Source organism: Pseudochaenichthys georgianus, chromosome 13 (genome assembly GCF_902827115.2).
Source record: "Pseudochaenichthys georgianus chromosome 13, fPseGeo1.2, whole genome shotgun sequence".
NCBI classification, from domain to species: Eukaryota; Metazoa; Chordata; class Actinopteri; order Perciformes; family Channichthyidae; genus Pseudochaenichthys; species Pseudochaenichthys georgianus.
In genome coordinates this window covers 4,114,136-4,129,461 of record NC_047515.1, presented here as the reverse complement: position 1 = coordinate 4,129,461, position 15,326 = coordinate 4,114,136, and the positions used below count along the sequence as shown (strand labels likewise).

General features: G+C 43.5%; 1 protein-coding gene across 3 annotated transcripts in view; it reads left to right on the top strand.

Moving 5' to 3' along the window:
* Nucleotides 1–15,326, top strand: part of rasgrp4 (RAS guanyl releasing protein 4) — a 28,870-nt gene that overhangs the window by 6,695 nt on the left and 6,849 nt on the right. Inside the window, exons 2-16 of one of the 3 annotated variants that reach the window (XM_034097017.2) lie at nucleotides 7,455–7,612; nucleotides 9,209–9,320; nucleotides 9,505–9,567; nucleotides 9,665–9,796; nucleotides 9,929–10,070; nucleotides 11,652–11,825; nucleotides 11,917–12,033; nucleotides 12,876–13,151; nucleotides 13,277–13,357; nucleotides 13,617–13,721; nucleotides 13,851–13,960; nucleotides 14,071–14,218; nucleotides 14,293–14,329; nucleotides 14,420–14,551; nucleotides 14,640–14,869. In XM_034097017.2, coding sequence (XP_033952908.1) covers nucleotides 7,455–7,612; nucleotides 9,209–9,320; nucleotides 9,505–9,567; nucleotides 9,665–9,796; nucleotides 9,929–10,070; nucleotides 11,652–11,825; nucleotides 11,917–12,033; nucleotides 12,876–13,151; nucleotides 13,277–13,357; nucleotides 13,617–13,721; nucleotides 13,851–13,960; nucleotides 14,071–14,218; nucleotides 14,293–14,329; nucleotides 14,420–14,551; nucleotides 14,640–14,869 — 2,017 coding nt within the window. Of the gene's footprint in view, nucleotides 1–7,454; nucleotides 7,613–9,208; nucleotides 9,321–9,378; nucleotides 9,568–9,664; nucleotides 9,797–9,928; nucleotides 10,071–11,651; nucleotides 11,826–11,916; nucleotides 12,034–12,875; nucleotides 13,152–13,276; nucleotides 13,358–13,616; nucleotides 13,722–13,850; nucleotides 13,961–14,070; nucleotides 14,219–14,292; nucleotides 14,330–14,419; nucleotides 14,552–14,636; nucleotides 14,870–15,326 lie in introns of those variants that run through there. The other 2 variants (XM_034097016.2, XM_034097018.2) reach the window with 2 other exon arrangements.

The window sequence follows — 15,326 nt, the reverse complement described above, 5'->3', positions numbered from 1 at the left end:
AAGTGAGTGAATCTTTTTTCTTGAAACTTTCAGAATCTCCTAACACAGAGGGGACACATGTTTATGTATTAAAAAAGTGGATTTTGCATAATAGGTGACCTTTAACCTCTTCTACACGGCACCCCCGGGGGAAAAACGCGTCATCTGCAGGAAACAGCGTCTGAGGGCATCTTAATATTCAATAAACTATTAATGTTTTATATCCATGTAACGGGAAGAAACTCAGCTAACTGATCTTTTTTTTTTTTTTAAACCCACAAAGCTAGCACTGAGCCTCTGAATTAGCTACGAGTGAAACAATCTTAAGGCTGTTAGCACATAACTCTAGCTACACTGATCGATATACTTATTGGATCTGCACAAACAAACTTAGATAACATCCTGAGAGTCCACAGATTATAGAAGTATACGGATTTTCACTGAGCGATCAGAACTCATGACAGGGGAAGCAAATACAGACAACACACGAGTAGCTTTAGGTAGCAAAACACGGAGATATGCTAACCTTAGCTGTTATTCTGATCAAAAGTTGTGTTCAATGGCATTAAAACGAGAAAAAAAAACGCGGCTGAAGGTTAATCCATAGGTTATAGCAATGTCTGTCACTTTGAAAAAAGTATTGATAATCCATAATCCCATTTGTATGCAAAAATCGTAGAAGAAAAATTAGCTGCTAATGGTAGCCACCAGAGGTTAGCGCAGCTTCCGGTTTTTCTACGCGTCTCTCTCACTCCTTATTTGGTAAGCTGTGTGTGTATGGGGAACTTTCCCTCAATTCCATTGGCTCTGACGGGTAGAAAGAGATGTCAATCAGCAAAATCGACCAAGGGGGGCCAGAGATATGGAAAATCCACCCAAAAGACCCCAGAAGTGTTTTTTTTTTTGCTAAACCTCTCTAAAAAGGTCAAATGTCACTTGTTTTGCATCAATCTTGATACAGGATACTTATTATATGTTGTACTTTGGATTCCTAAAGCTTTTAGTCTACCTTACCATCATCCAAGGGTAGTTTTCACTATAAGTAAAAAAAAAATTGGACAGACACTATAATTTACAGTTTTTTACTATGTTCAATCTGAATTTTCTTTAAAATCAAAAACATTTATATTGATTCTGACTCTTCTACATCCAACTCACAGGTTTATCATTACTTTGAGAACAAATATTATTAATTTAACCGTTTTAGAAGGGAAGATATGGTCGTTTGTTCTGGGAATGTTATTTTCGAGCCTGAGACCTAAAAAACAGGCTCAGTGCTTAACAGGTTGATTGTAATTTATATGAGACTTATGCTATGGTGTTGTCGTCAGATGAACACATGAGTGGCTTTACAACAGGGGTGTCAAACTCAAGGCCCGGGGGCCAAATCCGGCCCGCGACTTCATTTTCTGTGGCCCCACAAGAGCTTGCAAAGAATATAATATGTTTACATGCTACTTTACAGAAGCACGTTGCCCATAAACTACATGTCCCACAATGCATCTCAAATTTGACTTTCTCAGAATTTGACTTTTGTCAAAATATGCCTTTTTTTCTCAGATTTTGTTTTCAAAATGTTACTTTTGTTTTGTTTTTCCAGAATGTGGCTTTTCTTTTAAAATCATATTGTGACATTCTCACTGAAGAGACTTGCAATTATTTGCCCTAGAATTCTGCTTTCAGACGTAGCTAATTATGAAGTTATTACCCTATCCGATAATAATCCAATTATCATCCATCCATCCATCTTCTCCCGCTTATCCGTGGTCGGGTCGCGGGGTAGCAGTTCCAGCAGAGAGCCCCAAACTTTCTTTTCCCTGGCGACATCAACCAGCTCTGACTGGGGGATCCCAAGGCGCTCCCAGGCCAGCGAAGAGATATAATCCCTCCACCTGGTCCTAGGTCTACCCCTTGGTCTCTTCCCAGCTGGACGTGCCTGGAACACCTCCCTAGGGAGGCGCCCAGGTGGCATCCTAACTAGGTGCCCGAACCACCTCAACTGGCTTCTTTCGACGCGAAGGAGGAGCGGCTCAACTCCGAGTCCCTCCCTGATGACCGAACTTCTCACCTTATCTCTAAGGGAGACACCAGCCACCCGGCGGAGGAAACCCATCTCGGCCGCTTGTATCCGCGATCTCGTTCTTTCGGTCATGACCCATCCTTCATGACCATAGGTGAGGGTAGGAACGAAAATGGCCCGGTAGACAGAGAGCTTTGCCTTCCGGCTCAGCTCCCTTTTCGTCACAACGGTGCGGTAAAGCGACTGCAATACCGCCAATTATCAACTATGTAATATAACATATTATTTTATATATTCAATATTTATATATATCTTTTTTTATATAGTCTTAAAGTTACAACGGTCCCTTTGAGTGCAACCATAATGCTGATGTGGCCCGCGATGAAATTGAGTTTGACACCCCTGCTTTACAATGTGGACAGAAACACACAAGGGTACAGAGACACATTTGATCTCTCACGGTGGGTAACTGCATTGAACAATACTGTAGAGGAGTGAGACGGGCATTGAAGCACATTCTTTGGCCAAACGGTGGTGCAACAACTTCCATGTCAGTCCGTGACATCATTGCGGCCAAAGATACTTTTTCCCATTCACTTACATTGGTAAAGAGATGTCTGTAAATCAGAGTATTTTCATCTTTTTTTGGTAAAAACTTGAATAGCCCAGTACTTGAATAGCCCTAATTCAAATCATTTGAGTTGTTTACCTCCCCATTCATTTAATGAAGCCAAAGACCACAAGTATAAAGAGAACTGGATACAGCATTGGAAGAGGGGCCACGTTAATTCCTATGAAGTTGCTCATTGGAGCATGAAGCCAAAACGGCTTGACTCTCGAAGAACTAAAGTATGCAGATCTTTCCGGGATCTTCCACATCCATCCAAACCCCACCTCCCGGTCGCTCCATCACAGCAGCACCAAAAAGGACTCTGGATTCAGCTTTTAGCTTGTTTTACAAGTTTGAAAGGTTTTTCAAGTGTTGGTACAGCCAAGTTGATTTTAGTAAAAAAACTGAAAATTTAATTTCCCAATATAAGTCAATGAAAAAAAGTATTTGGGCCAAATGACGTCAAGTACCACCTCCGTTTGGCTACTTTGTGTCGCTTCGGATTGGAGGCAGGATTAAGGAAAACAATGCAAGTGCACATGCTCAATGGGCCCAGATCTGGGTAATTCTCCTCTCTAGAGTCAGCCAATGTTGGCTTCATGCACCACTGAGTAACTTTCAAAGGAATGAACGAGGCCTCGTCTCAAACGCTGTATCCAGTTCTCTTCAGACATCCATGACTTACCCCTATCAGGGTATCTGAACCCATGTCTGAGGGGTAAACATGTGCTGTGATAACTGTGACAGCACGTACAGATAGGAGGGCAGCTCTCGTGGTATAAATAGGTCAGTGAATGTCAGAACATACGCCTTTATTAAACTATGCATCCATGAGTGTCCATCCATGTGTTGTACATAAAGCAGCATGTGCATGTTGAGTGATGTGTGTGTGAGCCCACACACACACACACACACACACACACACACACACACACACACACACACACACACACACACACACACACACACACACACACACACACACACACACACACACACACACACACACACACACACACACACACACACACACACACACACAGGCTGAGAGAAGAGGATGCAGGTCTGGTCATTCAGGGAACTTGTAGCCGCCAGTTCTCTGAACTCAAAGTGTTTCCTGGTAATATCATGACATTAGCTGCAGTACACAGCAACACAGTTTCACTGCGGTGCAAAACACTGTCTCTACAGACACAATGTAAAGGACATACACACACACACACACACACACACACACACACACACACACACACACACACACACACACACACACACACACACACACACACACACACACACACACACACACACACACTAGTCAGGGTTTACTTAAACTGTGGTCTCATTAAACATTTGGGAGGAGGCGTATAGATCAATCCCTTTGCCTTCACTATCCGAGGATGAACAGGGTGTGTTACTGATTATTGTGAAATAAAGTAAGACGTTGCTAAACTGAGACCCTGATCTGAAGAGGAAGCATTAATCACATCATAAACCAACAAGTGTCCTTTGTTTTGTAAGAGCAACTTATACATGCGAAATTAACAACTTCATATTAGAAAATAAGTGCTGCTAGGGCAGTGGTGGCGAAGTCGATAGGGACTTGGCTTGGGAACTGGAAGGTCACCAGTTCAAGTCCCCGAAAGACCAAGTGCTACCGAGGTGTCCCTGAGCAAGGCACCGTTCCCCACATTGCTCCCCGGGCGCCGTTCAAAATGGCAGCACACTGCTCCTAACACTAGGATGGGTCAAATGCAGAGAAATAATTTCCCCATGAGGGATTAATAAAAGTTCATCTTAATCTTAATCTATCTGCCCTGAATGTTGGCTGACCAAACTCAACATCTGTACTGTAGGGTTTAGAGCGGTGCAGAGATGACATGTTCCCGTAGGCCCGCCGGGAAGTCACCAAGGATCTCTGACCAAAAGCTATAGTATTTTTACATTGTGTTCGCCAAGGTCTGCAAACACACGTATATGATACTGACATGTTATGTTCAGCAGGAAAAACTCCACATATTAACACGATAATAGTTGAAGCGTAAATGCATTGCCAGTAGCTACAAACTAACCATACGCTTTAAAGGAAACATTACGCTTATAGTACATGACTTCACGTCACCACCGCGAGCTAAAGGGGGTTCATGTTTAACGAGATGAAGTTGGGGTGTCTTATTTATTTACTTAGTAGCAACCGCAGCTTTTATGCCCCATAGACGCTTTGGACATTCACCAGTGGGGTATTTACTGATGAATTTTATGTCGTAGAACCAAATGTGAAAATCAGCTTTTAGCTTTCAGTAAACACAGACATTTTTCAGGCATCTTACCAAGAAAAAGTGTTGCCATTGAAAGCCAAACAATCAACACTGTCCAGTGGAAGCAAACCTTTGGAGGGAATGATGATCTCTAGAACAACATATCCTTCATGCTGTCAATAACAGCTGCAGCGCAAGACTCAAACTCTGCTGCTCTTATACACTCAGGCACGGAAAGATACTTTTTATTCAGAAAACGCATACAAATTACAAAGGTTTGTAAACCAGTGTCTGTGTAGATATGTGACATATTGTAGTACAGATCTCAAATTTAGATTTTGGTTTAGATGGTTTCATGTAACTATCGTTGGAAATCATGCAATACTACCACAAAGGCAATGTAATGGCAACTTTGACCGGTAACTCTCAACTAATAAACACATCTATGTTGACCTTGGTTTTCAAATTCATGCGAGAGGTTGAAGTCTACGGTGGCCCTGAAGTGTAAGTCAAGTGTACAGCATTTCACTAAACACTTCCACATTTCAACTTTTACGGAAAGGGTATTCCTTTAGGGAGAACACTTCTTGTTTGTGATTCGACAGAGCCAGCCAGAGAAGCACTGCTGTGATTGGTTGTTTTTGCTGCCAATTAAGAAATGACGCTTCCTGATTGGTCATTTTGTTGTAGTTGGTATCTCCCATAGTATTTACATGGAGATAAGTCCCGAATATTCGCATGCTCTAATCGCTGGAGTTTCACCGCGGCTGTCAGCTGTGTTTTCGGCATGCGAAAAACCTTTTAAAATGTGTGTTTTCTGAATGGAATCGGATCCATCAGGCTAAACTAACCTGTAGCTGCTCCGTCCACACTCACAACAACGTCATACAGACATAAATAAAGCAGCGACTGTATTCTCCATGACACAGACAGTCTGTGGTTTGGTCATAACTTTTGTCCAGTTTCTGAACAGATATGAGGAGCTGTGAGCTCTGAGTGCTAACAGCTAACGGCTGATGTTTTTGGACATGTTGAGCTGTCGGGTGCTGACCAATCATGAAGCGTCATTTCTTGATTGGCAGCAAAAACAACCAATCACAGCAGTGCTTCTCTGGCTGGCTCTGTCCAATCACAAACAAGAAGTGTTCTCCCTAAAGGAATACCCTTTCCGTAAAAGTTGAAATGTTGAAGTGTTTTCTGAAATGCTGTAGTGTTTTCTGAAATGCTGTTTTGACTTGCACTTCAGGGCCACCGTACATTATGATTATACCTTATAAACTAATAGCACATCAATCGTCTCTGTAATTGCGGTTGCATTATGAATTTGAGCTTCTGAAAGCGGTATTTGTTTGGCAAACAGAAAACAATAGTTTTTCATGATTCGAACATGACCACACTTAATTAGAATTATCCATTGAAACGAAAACTCTGACAATGCATTAAGTACATTAACTCAAGTATAATACTTAAACACAATTTAGCGTACTTGTACTTTAGTATTTGTAGTTCATGGTGCGTTTTACTTCTACTGCACTACATTATAAAAAGTCATCATGACAGCTTACAAAAAAATACAATGCATGCATTAACTAATGGATGCACCTCGACATATAAGTGTAGGTTGAAATGTCCTTCACCACCTGTGAGGAACAACTCAATGCAATTAAATAAATGATCAATGTAGTAAAGTGGGTGAGCTATTGACATTTCTGGATGGTTTCACCATAAAGTGCGCCTGGTGCTGCTGGCAGCTTCAGGTGCAGGAGCACATGTGTGGTGTGTGAGTGTGTGATGGTTCAGAGTCAGACAGCTTATCAGATGTTGCATTTCCTCAGACGCTGACCTGCAGCACCTCACCACACGCTGCTCTACTTATCTCCACGCTGCTCATCCTCCTGTATGTCTGACTCGTTCTCTCTCAGTACTGCCAGAGCATTGTGCAAACTATTACAATCACAATATGCATGTGTGCGTTTTCAACTAAGGCAGAATGTTGTTCTTCACAAGTGTTCTTTTTTTAACATGAATGAACGAATTGAACTCAAAACTCACCCAAGTGCCATTTATAACCCTCATAGTAGCCAACAAAACAAGTTTTTGATTATTAAACTAAATATAACTGGTAATATATACATCATACTCAGTGCGATTTCATCAATTGTGGGTATCTATTAGAGAATTTGGGAAAAGAAAAAAAATCCTAGACAAATTCAACAAAAAGTCCCATTTCAGAAGTCATATCGGCAAAGGATTGATTACTATGAAAGATAACATGTACATTTAATACATCAATACAAAAAGAAGGAAAATAGATGTGCGAATGCAGCTTTCTTGAATGTTCCCAGTACGATCCTTTAGTTTTTCATTCTCTGATTAAATAAATTGTTTGAATTTTTTTGAGAATTGTGGAAAACATTTCCCCGGTTAGGTTTCCTTGTGTTTGGCCCTCTTGGCAGCCAGCCTTTCTTCCACCTCAGGGTCAGACACACGTTGCATTCTCCTCTGAGTGGGATATGTTGTGTTCCAATAAGTGCAGTAGTTGTTTGTGTTGTTGTTGTGGTCTCAGACTGGTCTCTCCCCCCCTCAGGAAGCCCCATGGAGAGAGCAGGAAGATGGTCCAGCGCAGGAGGAACACATGTCCCAGTCCCCAGGACATCACGAGGGCCCTGCAGGGCCCCAGCTCGGCCCCCAACCCCGGAGCTGCCAGCCTGGATGAGCTCATCCAGCGCTGCCTGAACTGCTTCGGTCAGTCGCCACGTGTCAGCGTGTTCCCCAACTTTGTCATGTGTCTTTACTCTTCATCACAAGCAGGTTATATAAATGAGGGATGAGGGAGAGAGGAGGAGGGGGGGGGGGGTGCAGACTGAGAGAGACTGACAGGGAGGGGGCGGAGGGGGGGAGACAAAGGGCAGTCTCATACAATCAAGCTTTGTTCTGTCGGACCGCTGAGGCCAACCAGCTATTCCCATGCTGCACTGAACCACTCTCTCTCTCCTCTCTAAGCTCTCTCACTCCTCATTGGTCAATTCCTCAACATCACAAAAACCTGTCATATAATACTGATGTACAGATCACACGCAGCCTGATTGGCTGAGGTCCTCCTGCCACACTAAAGGAGGTCAATTAGATTTATTTTGTGGTGCTTAAAGTTTTAACTTGAATAATTGAAATAATAATGTATATACAAATATATTAATTATGTAATATAAACATATGAATAATAACATAAACATATTTATATTACTAATACTACTACTACTACTACTACTACTACTACTACTACTACTACTAATAATAATAATAATAATGTATTATTCATATTATTTTAATGCTAATAATAATAAGGTCCTGTGTCAATCTGGGTTAATCCAGGGAAATATAATATTAATTATAACAATAAAAAGTATTCCACTACTACTATTAAAGGTGGGGTAGGTAAGTTTGAGAAACCGGCTCGAGATACACTTTTTGTTATATTCCATGGAATGCTCTTAACATCCCGACAGCAATGAATATCTGAAGTGCTTTGACAAAAAATCCATAAAAAAATGTCATCTGTAGAAGCCGTAATACTGTAAAAAGTACAACCAATCCGTTTAGCGGATGGCCTACCTGCCTGTCAGCCTTCCATCGGGGCACAAACTTATCTCGTGCCCTCATTGGTCATGTGCGCGTTTGTGTGTGTTGGAGGAGGGGCTCTATAAGGAAGTGGCAGATTTTCTCCGGTTGTGTATTTTCAAATTCTAGCGATCTCGAGCCGGTTTCTCAAACTTACCTACCCCACCTTTAATAATAATAATAATAATAATAATAATAATAATAATAATCACCTTGTCTTGGCGATTGAATATTTATAATAATAATAATAATGATGATAATAATAATAATAATAATTAAAAAAAACTGTCCACAAGTGGTGAAACCCCCACATGCCAGTCCATTTCAATAAAGCCCTGCTTTTACCAACTGCCATAAACAACCCAGTGATAGACATTGACTTTCACTTGGTTGCTCTTTTTATGAAAAGGCACACCTCAAAGTAAATAGTCTTTTTTCCTTCAATTGCCTATTTCTACCCTAATATACAGTTGGATGTTTCTCCAATGGTGGATGGCCATTTTATCGCAAGGTTAATACCGTAAGACGCTCACTCCGACAGGAAGTCCAATCAGCCAGAAAAGCAAAGCACATGGAGAAGAGCAGTTTGAACATCGAAAGCCCACTCACATGGAGCTGAGTTTCTAAAGCCAGCTGAACGTGTCCACTGACCCACCCTGCTTGTCCACTTCCTGGTGTTATTGTTGTTGTTTTAACCAATCCTCTGCTGTGCTTTGGCTGCAGATCCAGAGGGGAAGCTCACCAGCCCCAGGGGGTCCCAGCTGGTCGATATGACCCTGATGATGCACAGTTGGGTGGTGCCATCTCAGATGTTCGCCCAGAAACTTCTCACCCTATATCCTCCGCTGTCTCTCAGTGCCGGTCCCACGGGGGCACATGTCCACGTCCTTTGATCAGATCAGGGAACCAGCCGTGGCTTTGTTTTGTCCACGAGCAGATTTTAAATATATATCCCTGCTCGTGTAATGTTCTGCCACTTCTTGCACCGGGTGTTTCAGATCCTTGACTCTTTCTCTCACTTATAAGGACTGTCCCTCGGATAAGAGGGGCCTGAAGCGGACTCAGATCTGCCACCTCATCAGGTGAGTAAGGGCACCGGGCACGTGTTGTGTGACAGAACTGGTTATCCTGCTCTCTGTGCGGGTAGTAAGCATGTTTCCTGTGCTGCTTGGTGGCAAGGCAGTGGATCAGCCAGTTCCCGGCAGTGTTTGAGGCGGACCCCCTCCTGGAGCAGACCATGGGGGACCTGTGGGCGCTGGTGCGGTCCGATGGAGTTGAAACGCACTCCCAACTCGTCGACAACTCCTGCTTGTGAGCCGTGTTCTTGTTTCATTCACCCCTATTGCGTGGAGGGATGCGTTATTTAGCCAAACATGTTTTACTAAAAATAGAAAATAGAGTTTTTCTATAAATAGAAAAATGAACGTCTATTTTTGTCCCCAGAGGCCCTCATGCAAACATGTTCCAGGCACCCTCGCCCTCCGTGAAGAAGAGGAAGGTGTCTCTGATCTTCGACCACATGGAGCCCCATGAGATGGCCGAGCACCTGAGCTACCTGGAGTTCAAGAACTTCTGCAACGTCTCAGTGAGTTCAGGCAGCAGCTTAGCACTGTACTGCTTTGACTTTGCTTAATGAGGCCTTGTGAGGATGCCAGGACCAACACTCGCTGAGGATGAACGTTTCTACACAACAGATGAATTAACACGCTTTATTGACCAAAGCCCAATTCAAATGCTAAATGTCTTATAATATATAGAGTCAAATCCATTCCTTGTTGCTGAGGGTTTATCGGCCACACAAGGTAAAGGGCCCCGTTTAAAAAGGCTTTAGTCTGACCAGATTGTGAGGAACAGCGTGTGATTGGTGAATATTATCTGCCGCATTACTTACCGTTTTGCAAATTTGAGCATTTCTCCAGCTCGACCCAATGGACGGTTTCATTACTTACACCCTAAAAGAGCATTAAACCAAAAACTATCATTATCTAATTAAATAAAGTGTATTTGCTATTTTAGAATTGTTTTCCTTTGCATCACTCCACAGTGGTTCAGCAATGAGGTATGTGTGTCGGCTGAACCCGGAAGACTAGAAGCAATGGGACTTCTCAATTAGATTGCCTCATATTGCAGAAAATAAAATCTGTGGCAAAGACACATTTATAAAAGTTAAACATTTTGATCAGCAGGATAATCTTCACATATTATCACAACCTTTAGAATTTGTTAGATAGAGGCAAGTAAAAAAAACTAACGCTAGGCTGCATGTCATGTATTTATTTGTGCTGTATATAAATGCCATGTTCTTGTATGTATGTATGTATGTATGTATGTTGTATGTTGTATGACTGTATGTATGTATGTATGTATGTTGTATGTTGTATGACTGTATGTATGTATGTATGTTGTATGACTGTATGTATGTGTGTATGTATGTATGTATGTATGTTGTATGACTGTATGTATGTATGTATGTATGTATGTATGTATGTATGTATGTATGTATGTATGTATGTATGTATGTATGACTGTATGTATGTATGACTGTATGTTGTATGTGACGGGACTGCGGATGGAAATTAGCTTAAAGCTCAAATCCGTCTCATGTCATTAAATCAAATAACTAATTGAACAACCGCGATGCTAAAAGCAGCTGATGTTCGGCATGGTGACGTTTAGTATTCTCATTCAGACAATTGTTAGCAACCGCTGTTTTTAAGACACGTAGAATCTTCGGAGGGATATGTACTTGTACAATAAAACATTCAAATCCCTTCAGCTTGTGTTAACCGCAGACCTTCTATCAGGCCTCTAACTAAAACACTCGTGGAACTGGAAGTGCTGAACCATGGCATTACTCATTCCAGGGCTTTAGGACTCATTCTGGCTTCACTCTACTCATCAGGAAACAGCCGACTGTGTAAACCCCTCAGAACACACGTAGGAACCGGAGAGCTGGTCAATGTAAAGATAGCACCATGTCAACACAGCTTTCTTTCATTCATAAGTCAGGTTCAACGCTGCTTCTAGATGACAGTGATTCATAATCCAATCAGGTGGTTGGTAAATGGTGATCGGGGTGAATTTGTGACAGATTTCTCCACTTCTGCTCGAAAAACTGATTAAAAACAGTTGTTTCCCGCATAAACGCTGCTCTCTGATTGGCCAGTTCATGGACTACCGCAGCTACGTGGTGCGCGGCTCGGTGAGGGACAACCCCGCTCTGGAGCGCTCCGTCATGATGTGTAACGGGGTCTCTCAGTGGGTGCAGCTGATGATCCTCAGCAGACACACGGCCCAGCAGAGAGCCCAGGTCTTCACGAAGTTCATCCACGTGGCTCAGGTAAACCGGATCAGGGTTCAGACACCACGAGGGGGATTGGACAACCAAGACCTGGTCAGCGATGACTTTCACTCTGCTCTTTCCTCTGCAGAGACTTCGAGCGCTGCAAAACTTTAACACTCTAATGGCCGTGACCGGGGGCCTCTGTCACAGCTCCATCTCCCGCCTCAAAGACACCTCCAACCTGCTGACCCCCGACATCACTAAGGTAGCTATATCACTTAGGGTCTCCCATCTTTACTGGGCAGACATACGCAAAAACAAGAGCCCATGCTCCCCAACGGTTTTAGGATGTAAGCTAATCCTTAGCCCCATTCCCCGATAGCCTTGTGTGTAGTATGGGCTAGTCTGGACTCTGTTAGCTACAGCCTTGCAGCAAATATTCTTGCAGGCGTAAACAGACTTCCATGGGTACGAACAAGCAGGAAAAGACCAACACAAAGACACAGAATAACATGAGACGCTAACAGGACAGGATTAAAACACTGACCTCACAAACCACAAGTGCTACTTAGCCACTACACACCAAAACTCCGGTACTCTGTGCCCTCAACCTGACGAAGGGACTAAAGCTAACGCTGCTCCCTGTCCGTGTCTACATCTTTCTACGTGTCCCCTTTAAGCTAGCCTTATCTACTTACTTAGCTAATGTGAGCCACCAAAAGATTTCTATTACTTCCAACTTCTTTCTGTCATATCTAAAAATGTATATATATGTTTTGACTTTACTAAAATTATGAACTGATGAAAACAGGATTAGAATTACATTTCCAAACAGTATGCCATACAATAAGGACATTGTCCATACAACTATGTCCTTAAACGTATGCAGTGTAATGAAGAACTAGAACCAAAAGAGTGACTGAGGTAGCATCCAGCAATAATAATACTAACATGTACACAAGTGTCCATCAACAGTTCCTATTGTAAAAGTCAGTCATACTGCAGTGGTGTAACAGTCTGTATTGGTGTGTTGGTCTACCACCATCATCATCATCACCATCATCACCATCATCATCATCATCCCTCTTGACCCTTCTCCTCTCTCAGGCCCTGGGTGAGATGACGGAGCTGCTCTCCTCAGGCAGCAACTACATCAACTACCGGCGGCTTTACAACGAGTGCAGCGGTTTCAAGGTGCCCATCCTGGGGGTCCACCTGAAGGACCTGATCTCCCTGAACGAGGCCCTGCCGGACTACATCGACCAGGACAAGATCAACCTGAGCAAACTGCAGCACCTGTACAGCAACATCAGTGACCTGGTGGCCACCCACAGCTGCACGCCGCCCTTCGAGGCCAACAAAGACCTCCTGCATCTGCTCACGGTGCGAGACACAGACCCAGAGATGATTTACTTTGATAGAATTCGGATTCAAGACATTGGATCAGGACGGGCATGTCGCCAAAAGCGCTCAATGCCGTGTAATGTAATGTTCTTTTATTGCTTCAGCTCTCCCTAGATCTATACTACACCGAGGACGAGATATATGAACTTTCATACAACAAGGAACCCAGAAACACCAAGATCCAGGTCAGTAGGATGCACACTCCTTCTCTCTGAGGCTGTATCTAACGCCATCAGGCGCACACGTCTCTCTTCTCGAGAAGAGGGTGTGCTCTCAGTGGGAGTCACATCTTGGTCCAAACAAGAGCACACACTCGTTGCTGAAACACGTCAACAATCCGCCACATCAAAGCGCTGCAGACGTTAGGGACGCGTGTTGTGTGGTGGGTGTGCTCTGTCTTTTTCTTCTCCTTTCACACGTGCCGTTCTTCGTGTCACTCCACAGCCCGTCGCTCCGGTGAAAGCGCCCGTGGTGGCCGAGTGGGGGTCAGGGGTCACCCCCAGGCTCGACCCTGACACCATATCTAAACACGTCAAACAGATGGTGGATGTGAGTGTGTGACTCTGCAACAACCTCCCGTTTCTCACTTCCTTATTACATGGCAGGGCAAAGCAGAACTAACCAACTGCTCCTCGACTGCTTCAACCGACTGTCTGATTGCTCTGTCGCCCCCTGCAGTCCATCATGAAAAACTACGACCAGAACCAGGATGGATACATCTCGCTGGACGACTTTGAGAAAATAGCAGCCAACTTCCCCTTCTCCTTCTGCACTCACGAAGCTGACAGGTGAGGAAGGGCATCTCGCAGTCGGATGTAAAAGCACAAATCAGCATGAGCTGTTTGTAAAAAAACGACCTCACTTTTTGTTGTTACATTTTGGGGAATGTTCTGCCCAGGGAGGGAGAAATCAGCCATGAAGAAATCACCTCTTACTTCATGAGGGGAATGTCGATATGTGCCAAGCTGGGCTACCGCTTCAATACGCATAACTTCCACGAAACCACGTACAAGCGGCCAACGTTTTGCGAGAATTGCGGAGGCTTTGTGAGTATCCGTTATATCCTTTTTAAATGGCCAATCAAACTGAAGTGTGACGTGTCCTGTCTGTTCTCTTGTAGCTGTGGGGAGTCATCAAACAAGGATACCATTGTAAAGGTAAGATCAAAATCCATAATTCCATACGTCCACAGAGTTATCAAGGTCACGAGCAAAGCTGTTATCGCCCATGTGTTTTCCTTCTCTCAGACTGTGGGATAAACTGCCACAGGCACTGTAGAGACCTGGTGGAAATAGCTTGCTTAAAGAAACATAAAAACACCACCGGGTCGTGCCCCTGCACCCCAGCTCCCGACACCAGAGTCAAGGGTAACACCTGGAGTGAGTCTTTCTCTGTCGTACGCACAACACCCACACATTCCCTCTCCATAAGATGACACTGAAGTCTTTATGTTTTGTTCCCTAGCAGACATAGAAGAGGAGGCCTTTGTCTTCCCCCAAAGTAACGAGACAGAAAACCACCAGGGCACCGCTCTTTGGAAAAGCAACAGCAGTGACTCCACGTCGTCCGACTGCTCCACTCAGACGGACCCTGGAGTTTGGACCCCCGAGAAGAAGGACAGGAGAGGAGTTCACCACAACTCGCTTGTTCACGCATCCCCAGAGAGAAAGAGGAGACAGGACATGAGTCCCTGCAAGGTGGGTTTCTCTGTTTCTGTCTAGCTTAGAAATATCAGCATGTCAGCATGTCAGTCTTGATCTCTGGAGTGACTCAATGTGGGGCTAATAGTGATGTGTCGGTCGCGAACGAGCCGGCTCTTTTAAGTGAACGACGGGAGCCGACTCGCGCCCGCGAACGAACCATTTCTTTTTTGTTAAGTAATACAAGACAGAATGATATGATGATCTCCGCGCTACAGGTGACATGACATGTAATATCCAAGGATTAGAGACGGTTGGGTGCTGCTGTTTTGAGCATTGCAATATATTTATTTTCATTATGTTATTTATCAGCAAAGATTTGTTGTCAGTTTCAGTTTGTATAAGTGTTTTTTTTTTTTTTTTGCGTGGTTCTACAATCAGAGAGTTACAAGGGTCTGTAAATCAATGATTTAAGTGATGTGTACACATATACATCATTAGTCAAAACAGGGCT